Here is a 20,370-nt window from a genome sequence, read left to right on the forward strand (position 1 = left end):
GGCGAATTGATCCTCTTCCTGTCACAGAAAACCATCAAAGGGGGAAAGATCGCTTTAGAAAATGCGGTATTTTTTCCCCCTAAAGGTAAAGCTATCTGGGCTTGATAGTGAAAAGGGGCGGGGCCACGAGGCGGAAGAGTCCCGCAAAAGGAGAGCCGAGGTGAAGGGAACTTCCTTTTCCGGCTGGGCCCGCGACGGAGTGAGGCGGCGGCGTGTGAGCTCCTCCGCGATTCGGGAGCGCCGCCGTTATGGTGAGAGAAAGAAGCCTTTGGGGGAATAAAGGGATTGTTGGGAAGGAAGGAGAAGAGAGGCAGAGAAGGAAAGAAGGAAGGGAGGAGGAGCAGGAGCGGAGGAGAAAGGCCTCCATCCCACGAAGGCCGGCCCGGCGCCATTTTGGATCGCCGCGTGGAGGCCTTGAGGCAGAGAACAGGCCTCACTCACGAGGATACATGAGCTCAGGCAAATAATAATAATAATAATACAGTAGAGTCTCACTTATCCAACATAAACGGGCCGGCAAAACGTCGGATAAGCGAATATGTTGGACAATAAGGAGGGATTAAGGAAAAGCCTATTAAACATCAAATTAGGTTATGATTTTACAAATTAAGCACCAAAACTTCATGTTATACAGCAAATCTGACAGAAAAAGTAGTTCAATATGCAATAATGTTATATTGTAATTACTGTATTTACGAATTTAGCACCAAAATATCACGACATATTGAAAACATTGACTACAAAAATGGCTTGGATTATCCAGAGGCTTGGATAAGCGAGGCTTGGATAAGCGAGACTCTATTGTATTTGATTCCATAGCCCTGTTCCTCCATGGACCTGTTCCTGTCTATGAGGTTGGATGGCCATCTGTTGGGAAAGCTTGGGTTGTGCTTTTCCTGTCTGATAGAAGGGGGTTGGGCTGGATGGCCCTTGGGATCTCTTCCAAATCTAGGATTCTTTGTGAAATGCCATTTGTTAGGCTGAAAAATAAAAATAAATTTCGTGCCAGGAGCAACCGGAGTTGCTTCTGGTGTGAGAGAATTGGCCGTCTGCAAGGCCATTGCCCAGGGGACGCCCAGATGTTTTGATGTTTTACCATCCTTGGAATTATATATATGTTTTTAAGGTTTTTATAATGTGTTTTGACAATGTTATTAACAGATCTGTTTATGTTGTTTTGTTTTTATGATTGCAATTTGGGCATTAAATTTTGCCAATTTTTGTAAGCCGCCCTGAGTCCCCTCGGGTGAGAAGGGCGGGGTATAAATGTTGTAAATAAATAAATAAATGAATCCTTGTGAGAGGCTTCTCTCCTGTCCCCGCATGGATCTGGAGCTGATAGAGGGAGCTCATCCACACTCTCCCCGGGTGGGATTCGAACCTGGCAGCTTTTAGGTCAGCAACCCTACCTTCAAGTCACGAGGCTTTTATCCCCTTGGCCATCGGAGGCTCCTAATAAAAATAAATACATAAATAAAAATAAGAATGGTATTGCAGCTGTGCTCTGGTTGCAAATATATTTTACATAGGGATGTGACTGGCCACTGAGAACATTAGTCAGAATCAGCCTGTGAATCCAGCATAGCTCTCCTTGTAGTCAACACCTTTAATCGTAAAGGAATCCTAAAGACAGCCTATATAATAGAATGGGAAAATGCTCTTCTGAAGCTTCATATCCTGCAACCCCCTCAGAAGTGTGTCTTCGGTTAATTCCCAAGAGCTTTGATCCTGTGCCTGTTTAAAATTTGATGGCCCAATTTTTAAATTTAAATAGCTTATTTGCTGGAATCTGTTGCTCACCTTTGGGGGCTAAATTGCTTTGCCAAAATTGGGGTGCAGATGAGATTCAAAGCATCTTAGTGCTGAGCCAAAAGGGAAACTGCACCTGAAGCTCCTCTTTGAGGGATGTCATCTCTAAAGTAATGGTCATGGCTCAGTGCTATGCAGTGCTGGGATGTATATTATATATTAAATATTACATGTAATATTATTAATAATATTACATTATATAGATATAGTACAATATGGTAATTTATTGCCAGTATTGTGGTATGCTAATGATATAATATTGTATGTAAATTTAATTTGTAAGCCGCTCTGAGTCCCCTTTGGGGTGAGAAGGGCGGGATATAAATGTATTAAATAATAATAATTTGTAGTTTGTTGAGGCATCAGCAATCTTTCGCAGAGCAGGCTCAAGACTTTGTAAGACTAGAGCCCCATGATTCCATAGCTTTGAACCAAGGCTATTCTACAACATAGGTGCAGCCCAAGGCTTTCTTTTTCGCTGTTGTAAGCTTTGTGGTTCCAAATACCTTGGTTTTTAAAGAAGGAATTCTAAACAGGCAGCCACTGTAATGGCCAAACTACAAAGAGTACACTTTTAACTGCTGCCCATTGCAATAGGCAGTAAATAGTTTTTTGGTTTCAGTTTAGAAAATTTAGATGTATATTAGATAATTATATGTTATTCATTGGTAGTTACACTTACGGTAGGTAAAGAGTGGGCATATGCAGTCCTGATGTTACATTTATATTAGGACTGAATGTGCACTGCTTTATATATCGCTGCACATATTGCTATGATGTTGTAATTTGCGTCGTATCCGGTGTTCAGGGACAGTTGCCTGCTGTCCACATGCTGTCACCGATGAGCTGAAGATTCTCTAAAACTGAGCAATATTTGTGCTTGTGTTGAGCAGTGTGACATTGAGTGGAATGTGTGTATTATAAGTCTTCTCTTTTCTCTCTCCCCCCCCCCCCCCCCCCCCCCCAAATCTAGGCTTGTACTCGTCCTTTGATATCGGTGTACTCCGAAAAGGGGGAAGTGTCCGGTAAAAATGTCACCATGCCGGCTGTGTTCAAAGCCCCCATTCGCCCAGATATTGTAAACTTTGTTCACACCAATTTGCGGAAGAACAGCAGGCAGCCCTATGCTGTCAGTGAACTAGCAGGTACGTTTCCAAACAGTGCTGTGGAGATTTCAGAGTTTCTTAGTGGTGTGTCCCATTGGGTTTTAAGTAATAGACTAGCTTAGGTACCAGGCAATGCCAGGGTTAAGTCTTTTGTAATGATGAATATTAGAAGTAGTTATTATTTTTGTATTTTATGAAGGCTCCCATTAAAAAATGCATAAGGATGTGAGTGAACTACAACTCCCATCATCCTGGATCAATGTCTTTTCTCTGTATCACCCCTCCCCCAACCTCACCAGTATTTCAAGTTGATCAAGTATCATAGAAATATACATACAAATTTTCATTTTTATTGTGTGTGTGTGTGTGTGTGTGTATATATATATATATATTATAATATATAGTATATAGTAAATAATATATAATAACATACAGCCAGTCCCTGAGTTACAAACATCTGTATAATTGCAAACAATGTATAATTGCAAACTTGGCTGAGACATAAGGAAATGAGGGAAATCTGCCCCTTGGAAGGGAAATTCACTCCTGGAAGAGTCATTATCATGGTGAAAAGGCGTCTCAGCTTAAGCTTTATCACCAATCCTTGTTTCCACAAAAAGCCAGATTTTCCAAAATCCAATTCTTACAGGGGCAGAAAGTAGGGGTATTATCCACAGCTTATATATATGTGGGTGTACTGGAGTTACACTTTTTAAAGTACCTGTTCTGACTTGTATACAAATTCAGCTTAAGAACAAACCAACAGAACCAAGCTTGTTCATAACATGGGGACTGCCTGTACCTATCATTTTATAGATGTTGAGAAATCTTAGTTGTATGATTTGTGCCATGAGTTCAGTGGAATGTGAAATATACAGTATAGGTTAAATTATTCCTTCAGCTCTATGTGTTGCTCATCTAAAGATGCTTCTAGGCTGCTTTGTGTTTGTCACATATTGGAGATTGTGTATTGTAAGAGTGAGCTTTCTTCCTGTGCCACATAACCGTGATGAGATTCCACTTCATTGGTCCGTGTTTCTGACTTCTGTGATCTCAGTGGAAGTTCTGATGTTGGCTTTGTCAGATTCAGGAAGAATGGCCTGGAAACGTGTAATTAGTAGATAATGTATATTTGTGCTGCTTTCCTCTCCAGGGCACCAGACCAGTGCTGAATCCTGGGGCACCGGCAGGGCTGTGGCTCGTATCCCGAGGGTTCGCGGAGGTGGAACCCATCGGTCTGGCCAGGGTGCCTTTGGCAATGTATCCTTGATTATGGCTACTGTTTCTGAGGATCTCTTTAGGAGAGAAACTCCTCTTTTGAAATAGTATATCAATCCTAACGTTATCACTTAAGGCAAGCACTGACTTGACTATTACTGTTATGATTTATATCCCACTTTTCTTCCTGTACTAGGAAGTATCGGTGGCATAGCTGCCTTTGTTTTAGATAGAGAAACGAGCTTTAATAGCCAATAATACTATGCCGTTTGAAGTCTGAGGCAGTTTGGAAGCACTCTGAAAAAGCAGACCCAGGCTTGCCATGATGTCGTAATTTGCGTCTGACTCTGCACTCAGCGACAGTTGCCTGCTGTCACAAGGCTGGTGCAGGTGGTTGGTGACCAGCTAATTCTGAGCAAGGCTGAAAGGAGGGGAGGGGACTTCTGCAATGAATATTATAGTTACATCCTTTATGCAGAGTAACTAGATGTGTCGTGGAGGCCGCATGTTTGCCCCGACCAAGACTTGGCGACGCTGGCACCGTCGGGTGAACATCACCCAGAAGCGCTATGCCATCTGCTCTGCTCTGGCGGCTTCGGCCCTTCCGGCGCTAGTGATGTCTAAAGGCAAGTATTTTGGGGGCATATTTAGTCCATGCAACAACTGCTTGGGGGGGGGGGGTAGAAGTATAGCCTGGAATCCTGGAGGGAGCAGGTATTTTATTAACACATTGCTTTAAAAAATCAGATAAATATTACATTGATAAGAGCAACATGAAACAATTTCTTCTCAGTCTAGGCTCATTCATGAGCACAATCTTGTCCTCGTAATCAGTATAACACTTAACCCGCAAACGTCCTCTCTGCCAGGCCATCGCATTGAGGAGATCCCAGAACTTCCTCTGGTAGTTGAAGACAAAGTTGAGGGCTACAAAAAGACAAAGGAAGCTGTTCTGCTCCTCAAGAAGCTGAAAGCCTGGAACGATATCAAAAAGGTGAACAGGACATTACTTTTGAAACAAGAATGGTTATCGATTGAAATATTTGTATTGTAATGTAATAGTGCTCTTGTGTTACTTTGGTTGTCCCTGGACTTATATAATAATGATAGCAATAATAATAGATTTTATTTATTACCTGCTTTTCCTGACAGCTCAATGTGGGGTACAACAAATTCAAAAACATATGAATACAAAATATACACAATAAATGACATAGATAAAAACACAAAAATATAAAAAAAAAACCTGCATCAAACACAGATACAGAATTGTGTTACTGCAGTCTGAAAATACATACTTCACCCATTATTAGAATGTTGGTTGTTTTTTTTTACCCAAAGCCTACTATCTAGTTTCACTTACAGATGTCTGTATGGCAGTTAACTCATCCAAAAATATTCCTCTTTAGGTATGCAAGCATATGAGTGTGTTGTCTCTGCAAAGTGATGAATTTTTCACTGGTCCGTGTTTCAGATGAACAGTGGCGATGGTGAAGTTCTGAGTTGGACAGATCCATGCGTTCAGCCCGAAAGTGTGTGGTGTGTTTGGGTTTCAACAGCTTTGTTGTTTTGTAAACCAGGTCTATGCCTCCCAGCGTATGCGCGCAGGCAAAGGGAAGATGCGGAACCGCCGTCGCATCCAGCGCAAGGGACCCTGCATTATCTTCAATGAGGACAACGGGATCATAAAAGCTTTCAGGAACATCCCAGGTAGCTGTCGCTTACATAACAAGGCGTACGGTCTTGAAAGTTTGTGGGCAGAAGGTTTGAAAATGATGATATTCCACTTCATTGGTCCGTGTTTCTGAAACACATGATTTGGTGGAAGTTCTGACTCCGTAAAGAGATAGTGGGATATATGACTCCCATCCCCACTTCAGAGGAAGACATTTGACATGTGTCTAGCATATTAGCACCCAACACATGTCATACTTAGCAATTGTGGCTATTCCCTAACTTGGAGGATATAAAACACTGGTTTTCTCTAACAGGAATTACTGTTCTCAATGTCAACAAGCTGAACATCTTGAGACTGGCTCCCGGCGGCCATGTTGGGCGCTTCTGCATTTGGACTGAAAGCGCTTTCCGCAAATTGGATGAATTGTATGGCACTTGGCGCAAGCCGGCCACCCTGAAGAGCAACTACAAGTAAGCTTGTTGCCCAATCAGTAGGAGTTAGAAATGTCTAGTCCTTTTTCACTTCCCAATTAAGACTAGAACTGAGGAGATACAAATTTAGTAGTTTAATTCTTCAGAGAAATACAAAGGGGTGGTCTCCCAGTCAAGACAAGCCTAAGACAGGCATCAAGAAAAGTGCCACGTTTGGCTGTCCCTTAATTGTTGGTTTTATAGTCTCAAATTAACACAAATGTCAATCCCATCCCAAATTGACCTCCAATGAATTTGTAGCACTTTTATCTGTTATCTAGAGTTTATAACTTATAACAAAGTGCACTTTGCTAGTTTATTACTCAACTTCGCTGTTTTTAATTCCGTGTTATATTAAGTGTGTTTTTATTTTCATAGGTTAATGTTTAAATTTTATAATTGCTGTATGTTTTGTTTACTGATGTATTATTGTTACTATTTGTATCTGATACTATCTGTGACCACCCCAAGTCCCCTTCGGGGGAGATTGAGGCGGGGTATAAATAAACTTATTATTATTATTAAATGTGCATGTGCGTACAAGCCAGGAAATCAAACATTCTTTCCCCCCATCTATTTGTAATTTTCCTTCTCTTACTTCAATGCCTCTGTGTCTCCATTCTGTGTTCTATAAACAAACATCCTTTCTGTTTTCTCTTTTTCTGTAAGCATTACCTTGTGTTCCCAAACAACTTCCTCTCATTCTGAAAACAATTTTCACTCACTCTTCCTTTCCCCTCCCATCTCTTCAGGTCAACCTGATCTCTTTCTACCTTTCAAGCAGATATCCATTCTTCCCCTTAGTGACACTAGAGCAACAATCCTATCTTATCCACATTCCTTCACTCCTTTCATGCTCCTTGTAGCTCCATCTTTTTTCTCTTTTACCCATTATAACTTTGTGAAATTTACTTAACACATTTTTCTGGTCCCAACAGTGTTTCAAGTTTGAGCTTTTTTCTCCTAGGCGAGGAAAAGGCACTCACCAACACAGTTGGATGCATGTGATAGATACAAATACATAGGGGAACGGCAAGATATCAATGTTAAGGATGGAAGGAGCATCCTCTCAACCAGGAGGCCCTTGCATCCACAACAATTGGAAAAATAGCTAAAATAGATGGGGTTTGGAGGCTGCCTGCTGTCTTCCATGTGCTGCTTATTTACATTCACTGCCTTGAAGACTCCTCCTTTGGAAGTTTTTAAACAGAGGCTGGATGGTTATCTGCTGGGAGGGCTTTGAGTGTGCTTTTCCTGCATGAGGGCAGAAGGGGGTTGGACTCTTCCAACCTTATGATTCTCTTAATATAATAATAATTTTATTTTTGTACCCCACCACCATCTCCCTCTTCCAACTCCGATTCTTCTTATCCCGTACTTCCTTTGGAACTCATTCCAACTATAGCTCAAAACGTCTATATTAATACTAAGTGTAAGGCAGAAACGACTTGTTTATTGGAGTCCCATGATGAAAAATAACACACGTGGTCTGTTTAAACGCAGCTTGCCGATGCACAAGATGACCAACACTGATCTTGGAAGGATCCTGAAGAGTCAGGAGATCCAGAAGGCCCTGCGTGCACCAAAGTAAGTCCGTCTTGAAAGTGTTTTAGGGTAGTTTCTTTCAAAACAAAAGGAATAGCACTTTTAAATGTTAAAACACTGCTTCCATAAATGATTTGGAAGGTAAGTTTACGGAATTACATTTGTTGTGGTATTCAAGTTGAAACTAATAAAAGATGTCACACTTGTATCCATTAATAAATATAGCCTCCATCAGTTTGTTCCCTAGTTTTCATGATGTGTTGGCAATGATGTAGTGTAAAAATTAATAACCACCAAACGGATTCTATGGCTTATCTTTATTAGTGCAGTGGTTCGAAGCCTAAATGTTGGTTTATTTATTTATTTACTACATATATATCCCGCTCTTCTCACCCCAAAGGGGACTCAACAGTGGCTTACAAATCAAATGAACATACAATATATTATTAGCATAGCACAATATAAGCATGAAATTACTATATTGTACTTTATCATTATATGGTAATATTAGTAATATTACATTTAATATATAATATATAATTAATGTTATTATATTGTATTATTAGTATAATATTGTATTCATTATAATATTATCAATATATGTATATATACATGTTCAAATTTTTTAATATAATTGCCTATCAGTGTGTCGGTTTTATTATGTTAATGTTGTGATTGTTTTAAATTTGATATGTTATTTAATTTGTTTTATGTTATCTACTATGTTTTTATGACTGTAAGCCACTCTTGAGTCCCTTGTTAAGAGATGGGGTAAGATATGAATAATTATTTTATTATTATTACAATGCAAGCCTTCCTAGGACCGTTCTTATTTCCAGGGGTATTGTCTTCATGTCTGCTTTGTTCTCCCTTCCTATAAATCAGTCCTATTCATTCCGATCTCCCTTTAGGAAAAAGATTCACCGCAGAGTTCTTAAGAAAAACCCACTGAAGAATCTGAGAATTATGATTAAGCTGAACCCATATGCCAAGACCACGCGGCGCAACACCATTCTGCGCCACGCTAAAAATGTGAGTGGGGTCTAAACCGATTTATAATTTTGCATAACTATTATATATAACTAACATGTCTTATTTCCTTGCAGCACAAACTCAAAGAAGAGAAAGCAGCGAAGGGGAAGGAAAAGGCTCAGGCTGCTGCCGCCGCCGCCGCTGCAAAAAAAGAAAGTGCGGCCTAAACCCGACAATAAAATAAGAGTTGGCGCTTGGCCTGCTTCAGTGCTGAAAAGGGCTGTACTGTGTATGACAGTGAATAAAAAACAATTTACCCAGAGCCGTCTCTTTCTCCCTTTGTTCATTAATATATAAGTACCAAAGGGCATTCAGAAATCCAGCAGATAAACTCCTGGGAAGAGTTTGAGATCAGGCTTTGTGCTAAAGACCAAAAAGGTTATTAAATTGGGGTTTTATGTGTTATTAAATTGGGGTTTTATGCTAAATAAAAAACAAGGTGTATTTTTTGTCTTTTCATTTGTTTTTTAAGGCTCAGTTGGAAACACTGGGTATATAAATCCTCGCTTAAAGAAATATCAAGCCCTTACATGCTGCTTTGTATTATAGGGTTGTAATTCATTTATATTAATTTATATATTATATGACTGCATAGAGCACTGTTACCTTCCCGTTGATCTACTCACATTTGCATGTTTTCGGACTGCTAGATTGGCAGAAGCTGGGGCTAACAGCGGGAGCTCATTCCTCTCCCTGGATTCGAACCGCCGACCTTTCGGTCAGCAAGTTCAGCAGCTCAGCGGTTTAACCCACTGCACCATCAGGGACTCCTTTCCTTTCCTGAAAGATGCATTAATACTTGGTTTTATTTAAGATTGAATTGCATCTCCCTGGGCGACCAGCCAAGACGGACAGGGATCAAGAAAGCAGTTTGACTTCCTTACTTGCCCCAGCAGCTTGTCAACATCAACAGTACTCACCAATTAAAACAGATCCAGTGTAACCCCACTCACAGAGTTGCTGGACACCTTGTTACTGGCCTCTTACGCGAGATATACCGTATAACTCGGGCATGGGCAAACTTCGGTCCTCCAGGTAATAATAATATAATAATAAAACTTTAGTTATATACCACGCTATCTCCTGGATGGGACTCAGGGCGGTTTCCAATCATAAAAACAACACATACATTACATAGCAACATAACATTATTAAGCACAGTAAAACAATAAAATTATATAGCAATAAATAACACACAACCTGATCAATGGGAACCATAAACCCAATAAATTAAAGTGTATAATTTTAGGCTAGATAATCTTGTGCAATATATTCAGGCCCAGAGTTTGCCCATGCCTGTTCTAGCTGTTCTCAATTCGATTCTGACACCGTAACTATATTGATACAGTACAATATAGTAATTTATTACCAGTATTGTACTATGCTAATAATATAATATATGTAAATTTAATTTGTAAGCCGCTCTGAGTCCCCTTCGGGGTGAGAAGGGTGGGATATAAATGTAGCAAATAAATAAATAAATAAAATCAGGCAGAAAAACGCCCAGTTTATAATGTCCTGTCTTTTCATCCCCAAAATATGGGTTTAAGAAATTCCCTCCTGCGCCCCCCCCCCCCCCCCCCGCATTTGAAATGGAACGGTCCATTCACCAATCAGCTGTTTCTACTCTTTCCCCCGTTTCAGGAATGGTAGCTCCTCCCACGCCAGGCCGCGTCCAATAGGAAAGCGTTTCCCACTCGCTTCCGCCCTTGAGGAAGATGGCGCCGCTTCCATCGTCGCGCCGTCGCAAGGCGATGTCGTCACATGGAAAGCGGCAGCCGTAGTGTCGTCGTCATCGGCGCTGGCCGGAAAGAAGGAGCAGGATGCTGAGCCGGCTGCAGGAGCTGCGCAAGGAGGAGGAGACGCTGCTGCGGGTCAAGGCCGCGCTCCACGACCAGCTCCACCGCCTCCAGGTAAGGCCCAGCTCATCTGCATATGCTAATGAGGGCCTAATGAGGGAGGGGCGGGTTGCCATGGCTGCCCTGAGGAGGCCGAGAGAGTGTCACCCTCCCCAGTGGGGATTGGGCCTCCTCCTCAGAACAGACACCACTAGGCCTGGGAGGCTGAGAGAGTGTGGCTTGATTTCATCATTGAGTTATTGAATAATTAAAACAACCAGAATTGAGGCGGAGAGGGTGTGACTTGATTGCATCAAAATACTAATGATCATAATTGATCGAAGTTATGATTAGATTGAATTATATAATAAAGGATTGAATAATTATAACAACAACCACAGTTGAGGCTGAGAGAGTGTGACTTGATTGCATAATAATAATAATAATAATAATAATAGATTGAAGGCAATGATTAGATTGAGTTATTGAATAATTAAAACAACCAGAATTGAGGCTGAGAGGGTGTGACTTGATTGCATCAAAATACTAATTATCGTAATTGATTGAAGTTATGATTAGATTGAATTATTTAATAATGGATTGAATAATTATAACAACAACCATAATTGAGGCTGAGAGAGAGTGACTTGATTGCATAATAATAATAATAATAATAGATTGAAGGCAATGATTAGATTGAGTTATTGAATAATTAAAACAACCAGAATTGAGGCTGAGAGGGTGTGACTTGATTGCATCAAAATACTAATTATCTTAATTGATTGAAGTTATGATTAGATTGTTTAATAATGGATTGAATAATTATAACAACAACCACAATTGAGGCTGAGAGAGAGTGACTTGATTGCATAATAATCATAATAATAATAATAATAATAATAATAATAATAATAATAGATTGAAGGCAATGATTAGATTGAGTTATTGAATAATTAAAACAGCCAGAATTGAGGCTGAGAGAGTGTGGCATCATCATCATCACAGGCTGAAGGCAATGATTAGATTGAGTTATTGAATAATTAAAACAACCAGAATTGAGGCTGAGAGAGTGTGGCATCATCATCATCTTCATAGGTTGAAGGCCATGATTAGATTGAGTTATTGAATAATTAAAACAACCAGAATTGAGGCTGAGAAAGTGTGACTTGATTGCCTAATAATAATAATAATAATAATAATAATAATAATAATAATAATAATTATAGATTGAAGGTTATGATTAGATTGAGGCTGAGAGAGTGCGGCATCAACATCATCATCATTGGCTGAAGGCAATGATTAGACTGAGTTATTGAATAATTAAAACAACCAGAATTGAGGCTGAGAGAGTGTGGCATCATCCTCATAGGCTGAAGGCAATGATTGGATTGAGTTATTGAATAATTAAAACAACCAGAATTGAGGCTGAGAGAGTGTGGCAGCATCATCCTCATAGGCTGAAGGCAATGATTGGATTGAGTTATTGAATAATTAAAGTAACCAGAATTGAGGCTGAGAGATTGTGGCATCATCATCATCATAGGCTGAAGGCAATGATTAGATTTTATTTATTTTATTTATTCACTAGCTGTGCCCGGCCACGCGTTGCTGTGGCAAAGTGGTGGTGGTATTGGTTAAAAATCGTTGTGTAATTTTTATTTGACGTTATTTGTATTTTTAAATTAATTTTATTGTAAGTTATCTTTTTATTTATTATATTTTATTACTTTTCTGTTATTTTCTGTTATTATAGTATTTTATTGTATTAATTTTTTTAGTGTTTTTAATTATTTTTAGTGTTTTTTAGTGTTTTTTTATTGGGTTGCTAGGAGACCAAGTTGGAGGAGCATAGCCTTCTAACTGGCAACAATTGGATAAAAGCAATTATTCCTCTCTCTCTCATTAGGACTTTATTTTTCTTTTCTTTTTGTTGTATCAACCTAGAGGCGTGGATGATGGGTTGTGTTGTCAAATTTCGAGGTTGGGGGGCCTGTAGTTTTGTTGTTTTGTCCGCTGCCCTGATGCCATCACTCTTTTATATATATAGATTACATCCCGAAGGGGATTCAGAGAAGCTTACAAATCAAATGTACATACAATATATTATTAGCATAGCAATATATTATTAGCATTTCCTAATTGGTTCTATCATAAAAACTTGAAAAACACTTATTAAACTGCCAAACCCAGGAACAGAACATGTTTCAAATTTTGTTACATAGTGTAGTCGTTTCCTGTTTGGAACTGAATTAAGAGACGATGTCATTGTCCAAGAAGGTGGGGATTCGGGACTAATCATGGTCGTGATTCCTTTCCAGGTGGAAGAGCTGGCGCTGCAGTCCATGATCAAGGAAAGCGAAGGGACGGTGCCGGTCCTGTCCGCGGCCGAGACGGGGGAGCAACAAAACGTAAGCAATGGCCTTGCACCGGGCAGGTGACCCCTGTTTTGACCTTTCAGAGCCAACCTTGAATGATGGACAGGGAGAAGAGCTTGGAGAAGCTTTCGCTCAAGGAAGAAAAGGTTCCTTGAGAGCCGTGTTTAAAGATCTGAAAGGATGTCGCATTGAGTATTTATTCATTTATTTACTACATTTATATCCCGCTCTTCTCACCCCGAAGGGGACTCAGAGCGGCTTACAAATCAAATGTACATACAATATATTATTAGCATAGCACAATATAAGCATTAAATTACTATATTGTACTATATCATTACAGTTAGGTAACACTTCCAAGTGTCTAGGACTGTGTGATGTATTATTATTATTATTATTATTATTATTATTATTATTATTATTATTATTATTATTCTTGTATCACACAGCAAACAAGATAGATATGCTGGATTTCATATCACAAAATCACAAGTCGAACACTTCCCAAGTGTCTAGGACTGTGTGATGTATTATTGTTGTTGTTGTTGTTGTTGTATGACACAGCAAACAAGATAGATATGCTAGATTTCGTATCACAAAATCACAAGTCGAACACTTCCCAAGTGTCTAGGACTGTGTGTTGTATTTTCAGATGATGCTGCAGATCCCAGTCGGGTGGCCTTTTGCAGTTGGCAGATCGTAATTTTGTCAATGTCTACTGTTTCCAAATGCCGGCTGAGATCTTTTGGCACGGCACCTATTATTATTATTATTATTATTATTATTATTATTATTATTATTATTATGACACAGCAAACAAGATAGATATGCTGGATTTCGTATCACAAAATCACAAGTCAAACACTTCCCAAGTGTGTTATTTACATGGAGCACTTGTGTTTGCGGGGCTGCATTAACCAGATGCTTTGTGCCTCCTTGACAGATGGACAACGAAGAAGCGATCAACCAGACTCAACTCCAGCTCCAAATGTGTGTCAGTGAAGAGGAGGAGGAGGAGGAGGAAGAAGAGGAGGAGGAGGATTCCTAAAGCGGGGCACACGGACTCTTTTCTCAGGAAGCCCACGGTTCAAGGGAAATCTGTGCCCCCCGACCTTGGCGGCAAAGAGGAAGCGGCGCCACAAAACCGTGAGGTCCGGGGTGGCGGGCCGATGTAGCACAATGTCCTTTCTCAGAACACGAGCAACACTCACTTTGAGCCGAGTAGCATTTGGGAGGCGCCACACGCACCGCTCTCACAGCAATAACTGAGCCTCGAAGCATCCGCTGCTGCTAAAAAATAAAATAAAATAGCCAGGGTCTCAAAGCCCACGTCGAAACGCCTCCAGGCCAAGTAGATCCCCCGAAAGAGGTCTGGGCCCTTTGCATGTGGCCCTTGGGCCGTTCTCGGAGTCTAAGCCTCGTCTGCCTCTCCCCTTGTGTGGAACCTTGAAACACAAAGGCGAAACCTGGATTTCTTTTTTTTAGTGTTGGTCTTTCCAGCAGTTGTCAGGTGATGCTCGGTCCAACTATTCTTCCCTTAGGGTTTGGTCCCGGGGAAAAGGGTTCCTGCCCCAAAAAAGTGACACAACAAGGGTCAGAACGGAAGTCGGGTTGCAGTGGCCACTTGCAGTCTCTCTAATCCCAGAGCAAAGCAGTTCTCCAAACATGGTTGCCCTTCCTAGCAATTGGCAAGGAAAGCTGAGAGTTTGCAGCCCAACCACGTCCGAATGGCTGTGGTTTGACACATTTGCAGGAATGGCTTCTTTGCTAGGCTCAGATATATTCCTGCAATTCCTTTCTTTTTCCCATTCTGGCTGTATCCATTTCCCTCCCCATCTCCCTCTCCTTGATTATAGATCAGGACCGGGGCAAATTGGGAATTTTCCTGATTGGGATCCAATAATGTTGGAGTGAGAAAGAAACCCATATTATTTGAGGGGGAGTTACAGCTCCCAGGCTCATCTGGTGGTCATGTTAACAAGGGGACGATGGGAGTGAGTTATTTTCCCAAATTGGGGGTTTGAATGAGAAAAAAAATGAGCTGTGGGTTTAGATCAGTGATTCCCAAAGTGGGCGCTGGAGCGATCCAGGGGGGTGGTGATGGCACCTATTAGGACACGGGGGCGGGGCCAGGGGAGGGGCGGGGCCTCTTCCCAAGAGCCCGATACAGGGCTGAGCCCGAGGCGTGTTAGGACATACAGGGGGCGGAGCTATAGGAGTGGGCGTGGCTTCTTCCCAAGAGCCCGAGACAGGGCTGAGCCCGAGGAGTCTGTTAGGACATACAGGGGGCGGAGCTATAGGAGTGGGCGTGGCTTCTTCCCAAGAGCCCGAGACAGGGCTGAGCATCTATACCTCTCTTGAGGCCTTTGTTGGGACGCAGAGGGCGGAGCTAGGGAAGGGGGCGGGGCCTCCTTCCAAGAGCCTGAGACAGGGCTGAGCCTCTATATTTCTCCTGAGAGGCCTTTTAGGACTAAAGGGCGGGGCTAGGGGCGGGGCCTCTTCCCAAGAGCCTCTGTATACCACCCCTGCAGCACTTGTTAGAACACGAGGGCGGGGTATAGAGGCCCCGCCCCTCCTCTAGCCCCGCCCCCTGTGTCCTGGGATAGAAGCTCAGCCCTGCCTCAGAGCTCGTAACTCTGCCCATCCTAGTCCTGGCTGCCCATTTGTGGCCCCGCCCTCTTGAGAAAGAGCCACGCCCACCCCTCTGAGCCACGCCCCCTTTCCAGGGGTCAATGAGTCATTGGGAACCAGTGGTTGAGATGAACATCAGCTCCCTTGTTCCTCACGAGAAAATCCTGGCAAGGAACAGGAGGATTCTCTGGCAGGGAATGTGCACAATTTCCATCTAAAAAGGCCTCGGGTATTGTTTTAATTAACATCATTCATGCCTGGAAAAAAATAACTTTCCCAGAGTAATGCCATGATCTATTTATTAGTGTAGGATGGAACTGCGGAACATCTGAGAGAATGAAATGATTAAAAAGGATTTTCCAAACACAAATGTATATGCAGAGTTTTTCTTCGTAACCAAAGGTCGGCTGGTCTTTGGAGGAGGAGGAGGAGGAGGAGGAGGGTTTCAGTGCATTTCCTTCTTCTGGCCGAGAGTGCGAGTCTTACCAGAAGACAAAACCATCAGATCAACTGGGAATAAATAGAAGCGCCGTCCCCGGTTGAGGAGTTTGTCCGTCCCATGCCCATTGAGAAGTCTTTCTGCAAAGGTCAGGAGAAGTGCCTGAATCTTGGCTTCGCAGTATATTAAGACTTCCTTGGGAGAGGATTTCGCTGACGGTTTCACCTGAGAGACTTGGAGAAGCAGGACTGAGGAAGGACGAGATTCAAGTGACAAGAAAAGAAAGGCTCGCAGCCGACAACTGTTTCGGAGGAGGAGGAGGACACACTTCCCGCTTGGAAAGGAGGCTCTCACGCAGGTTGGTTTGGTCAGATAGCAAACAAGTTGTTGATTAGGAACATATTCAGTTGGGACCCTGGAAAAGGAAGGAAGGAAGGAGGGAAGAACAGAAAGAAGGAAGGAAGGAAGGAGGGAAGAACAGAAGGAAGGATGGAATGGAGGAAGGAAGGACAGAAGGATGGATGGATGGAATGGAGGAAGGAAGGAACGAAGAACAAGGAAGGATGGATGGATGGATGGACGGAAGGAAGGACTGACGGACGGACGGACGGAAGGAACGAAGAACAGAAGGAAGGAAGGACGGATGGAAGGAAGGAAGGGAAGGGTGAGAGGGAGGAAATAATAGTCGTAATTTGGCACATGCGAAGTCGGGCCCTGTTTTGTGTTGGAAAGACCCGTCGTTGCCGGCCAAGCGGAGAGAAGCTCTGAGAAGTCGGTGCCAAGGCTGCGCTGGCCAAAGAGGAGGAGGAGGAGGAGGAGGAGGAGGAGGAGGGGGCCGTGGTGGCGGGTGCCCATTCACCAGGCGACCGCCCGGTGGGTTTCCGTCTTGGAGGAAGAGGAGGAGGAGGAAGGAAGGAGGGGCTCCGCCACGCTCCCCTCGGAACGGAGGGCCCCCAATTCGCCCCAGTTCAAGAGTCAGACACCGCTGCCGATGTGGGTGGGGGTGCTGGGCTGGCTGAGGCCGATGGTGGCGCAGAGCCATCCGGCAAAGTCTGCCTCGTCCGCCTCAGAGCGCTTGATGAACGTGTGGACCTAGAAGGGAGCAAGGAAAAGGACATTTGTTGGCCTCTCTAAGTCTTCCAGTTCTATTCTATAGTTCACTACCGACCGAGAGGTCAGGAGTTCAAAGCCCGGGTCGGATTGAGTGAATGACCATTAAACAGCTCCAGCTCGTTGTTTACCTAAGCAACTTGAAAGACAGTTGCATCTGTCAAGTAGGAAATTTAGAGATCGCTTATGTGGGGAGGCTAATTTTAACTAATTAACGTCATCATAAAAATGTCCAGCAGCGTGTGGAAAGGAATGAGGTAGTACTCCACCAAGGATTCGGCATCACAGTGGATGTTGAAGCAGCAGCAGCTCCCCCTGTGGCCGGAATTGAGCATACCTTCATGAAGCCAGAAGCTGGAATTTTAAATAGCCTCTGTGTCTCTGTCTCTGTGTGTCGTAGGTCTATGGCATTGAATATTTGCCTTGTATGTGTACATTGTAATCCACCCTGAGAAAGAAGGGCGGAATATAAATACTGTATATACTCAAGTATAAGTCTAGTTTTTCAGCCCTTTTTTAAAGACTGAAAAAGCCCCCCTCGGCTTATACGCGGGTGAGGGTCCTGGTTGGCTTATATTTGGGTCAGCTTATACTCGAGAATATATGGTACATTTATTATTTTTCTCTATTACTGTTGCTACTATTACACTTATTTTACTCTACTTTTATTATTATTATTATTATTAATACATTTATTATTTCACTCTGATCTTATTATTACTGCATTTATTATTTTACTCTATTTATTATGACATGTGTTATTTTCCTGTATTTATTATTATTATTATTACATGCATTATTTTACTCTATTATTATGAAAAGGATACATAAGGGCATTTACATTGAAGAAGATGAGAATAATGATTTGAACAGAGTTGGACAGCCTTATCTTAAATTTGAGCTTTATGTAAATATTCAAAAACATTTAACCTACTGATGCCTCCATTAATGTAATTTTATTGGTATCTATTTTTATTTCTGAAATTGACCACTCTCGACTTATACTGGAGTCAATGTTTTCCCAGGGTTTTTTTTGGTAAAATTAGGTGCCTCGGCTTATATTTGGGCCGGCTTATACTCGAGTATATACGGTAATGTAATTTTATTGGTATCTGTTTTTACTTCTGAAATGTACCACCCTCAGCTTATACTGGAGTCAATGTTTCCCCAGGTTTTTTGTGGTAAAATTAGGTACCTCGGCTTATATTTGGGCCGGCTTATACTCGAGTATATACGGTAATGTAATTTTATTGGTATCTGTTTTTACTTCTGAAATGTACCACCCTCAGCTTATACTGGAGTCAATGTTTTCCCAGGTTTTTTGTGGTAAAATTAGGTGCCTCGGCTTATCTTTGGGCCGGCTTATACTCGAGTATATACGGTAATGTAATTTTATTGGTATCTGTTTTTACTTCTGAAATGTACCACCCTCAGCTTATACTGGAGTCAATGTTTCCCCAGGTTTTTTGTGGTAAAATTAGGTGCCTCTGCTTATATTTGGGCCGGCTTATACTCGAGTATATACGGTAATGTAATTTTATTGGTATCTGTTTTTACTTCTGAAATGTACCACCCTCAGCTTATACTGGAGTCAATGTTTTCCCAGGTTTTTTGTGGTAAAATTAGGTGCCTCGGCTTATATTTGGGCCGGCTTATACTCGAGTATATACGGTAATGTAATTTTATTGGTATCTGTTTTTACTTCTGAAATGTACCACCCTCAGCTTATACTGGAGTCAATGTTTTCCCAGGTTTTTTGTGGTAAAATTAGGTGCCTCGGCTTATATTTGGGTCGGCTTATACTCGAGTATATACGGTAAATATGCTTCTGACCCAAGGTAACATCAAAATATGGATTTCACTATTACTGGTGGCTCTGGGACTATCTCCCCGGCGGATAAGGCAGATCTCGCCGTAGTCGTTCTTGAACAATTAAAAAGGAGAAAAGTTGGAAATAGAAACGGCAGAATTGGGCTAAACTCACAAATTGCAATGCATTTGAAGAAGGATGCCGTGCCAACAAACCACTATGTATATTAATGCAGACGTAGCAAGAGGAATCGCAGGCGGTTCGGGCTCCCAAGGAAACGTCAACACCGTTATTGCTTTTAGACCTCGGTAGAAAAGACCGTTCACGTTGAAAGGCCTCCAAAGAAGACAAATCCAGTCTTGATCCAAAGGTTCTTACAGTCAAGAGTAAAAGGGAAAGTTTCCGACTCACCATCAGCTGCTTGAGGTCGGCTCTTTCCGCCGGGTTCTTGATCAAGCTGTGTAGGAAAAGGAAGAAAAGAGAGCTATTCTCATGGCAACACTCAATGGACTTATTCGGAGCCTCAAGGGGAACCGGGGCCGTAAAGCAGCCTGTAAATTCACCCCTCGCACTATGCGCCCACGGGACGGATGCAGCCGGCCAAGGTTGTTGACCCAGCCCTCGCCATAGCCGCCATTTGCACCCTTGTATATCTGTATCTATGTGTATACATCATTTTTATATATACATTTTCCCCTCACATGTTTTCAAGTCTTTGCAAATCCTATGCAGATATAATTATCTATATACCGAGAGAGCTCTAGCAAGATATACAGGTAAAGGTAGGTAAAGGTTTCCCTTGACGTTAAGTCCAGTCGTGACCGATTCTGGGGGTTGGTGCTCACCTCCATTTCTAAGCCAAAGAGCCGGCGTTGTCCGTAGACACCACCAAGGTCATGTGGCCGGCATGACTGCATGGAGCACCATTACCTTCCCCTATTGATCTACTCACATTGGCATGTTTTCGAACTGCTAGGTTGGCAGGAGCTGGGGCTAACAGCAGGCACTCATTCCGCTCCCGGGATTTGAACCTGGGACCTTTTGGTCTGCAAGTTCAGCAGCTCAGTGCTTTAACATGCTGCACCACCCACCCCGCTTTTCTTTTGGGCAAACCAGCTGCTCAAGGCTGGACGGACTCACCACTGGTTCACAAAGTCCTGGAAGTCTGGGCTGAAGGCGCCGCTGGGGAGCTTCGGAGGCGGCTGCAGAGGACAAAGCAAAAGCAGAGGGACGGTTTCAGCCCCGTTTTCAGCCCGTCTGTAAATCCACCCACCCATCCATCTATCTGTCTATCAATCCGTCAATCCAC

General features: G+C 42.3%; 3 protein-coding genes and 4 non-coding genes across 7 annotated transcripts in view; 6 read left to right on the plus strand and 1 right to left on the minus strand.

Annotated features, from left to right (window-relative positions):
- The first annotated feature begins 98 nt into the window (after positions 1-98).
- Positions 99-9,120, plus strand: rpl4 (ribosomal protein L4). The gene is made up of 10 exons (XM_062963441.1): positions 99-251; positions 2,783-2,954; positions 4,069-4,175; positions 4,621-4,759; positions 5,003-5,127; positions 5,714-5,843; positions 6,125-6,281; positions 7,785-7,868; positions 8,738-8,858; positions 8,933-9,120. Exons 1-10 carry the CDS (start codon positions 249-251, stop codon positions 9,023-9,025), a joined length of 1,131 nt encoding a protein of 376 aa, XP_062819511.1. The 5' UTR covers positions 99-248; the 3' UTR covers positions 9,026-9,120.
- On the plus strand, positions 2,579-2,679 carry LOC134294026 (small nucleolar RNA SNORD16). Its single transcript, XR_010001010.1, has one exon. It is a non-coding gene; the product is annotated as a small nucleolar RNA SNORD16 (small nucleolar RNA).
- On the plus strand, positions 3,917-3,988 carry LOC134294024 (small nucleolar RNA SNORD18). Its single transcript, XR_010001008.1, has one exon. It is a non-coding gene; the product is annotated as a small nucleolar RNA SNORD18 (small nucleolar RNA).
- LOC134294025 (small nucleolar RNA SNORD16) lies at positions 4,452-4,551 on the plus strand. The gene has a single exon (XR_010001009.1). It is a non-coding gene; the product is annotated as a small nucleolar RNA SNORD16 (small nucleolar RNA).
- LOC134294023 (small nucleolar RNA SNORD18) lies at positions 5,901-5,971 on the plus strand. The gene has a single exon (XR_010001007.1). It is a non-coding gene; the product is annotated as a small nucleolar RNA SNORD18 (small nucleolar RNA).
- Positions 9,121-10,624: 1,504 nt separating the features above from the next.
- snapc5 (small nuclear RNA activating complex polypeptide 5) lies at positions 10,625-16,072 on the plus strand. The gene is made up of 3 exons (XM_062963442.1): positions 10,625-10,771; positions 13,015-13,104; positions 14,015-16,072. The coding sequence occupies exons 1-3, from the start codon at positions 10,682-10,684 to the stop codon at positions 14,117-14,119; spliced, it is 285 nt and encodes a 94-aa protein (XP_062819512.1). The 5' UTR covers positions 10,625-10,681; the 3' UTR covers positions 14,120-16,072.
- Positions 15,985-20,370, minus strand: part of map2k1 (mitogen-activated protein kinase kinase 1) — a 29,932-nt gene continuing 25,546 nt past the window's right edge. Inside the window, exons 9-11 of the mRNA XM_062963440.1 lie at positions 20,202-20,263; positions 19,473-19,518; positions 15,985-17,233 (exon numbers count right to left, since the gene is read on the minus strand). Of these exons, the coding sequence (XP_062819510.1) occupies positions 17,117-17,233; positions 19,473-19,518; positions 20,202-20,263 (225 nt within the window). The 3' untranslated portion in view covers positions 15,985-17,116. The remainder of the gene's footprint in view (positions 17,234-19,472; positions 19,519-20,201; positions 20,264-20,370) is intronic.

This window comes from Anolis carolinensis, unplaced genomic scaffold, assembly GCF_035594765.1.
Source record: "Anolis carolinensis isolate JA03-04 unplaced genomic scaffold, rAnoCar3.1.pri scaffold_11, whole genome shotgun sequence".
Lineage (NCBI taxonomy): Eukaryota > Metazoa > Chordata > Lepidosauria > Squamata > Dactyloidae > Anolis > Anolis carolinensis.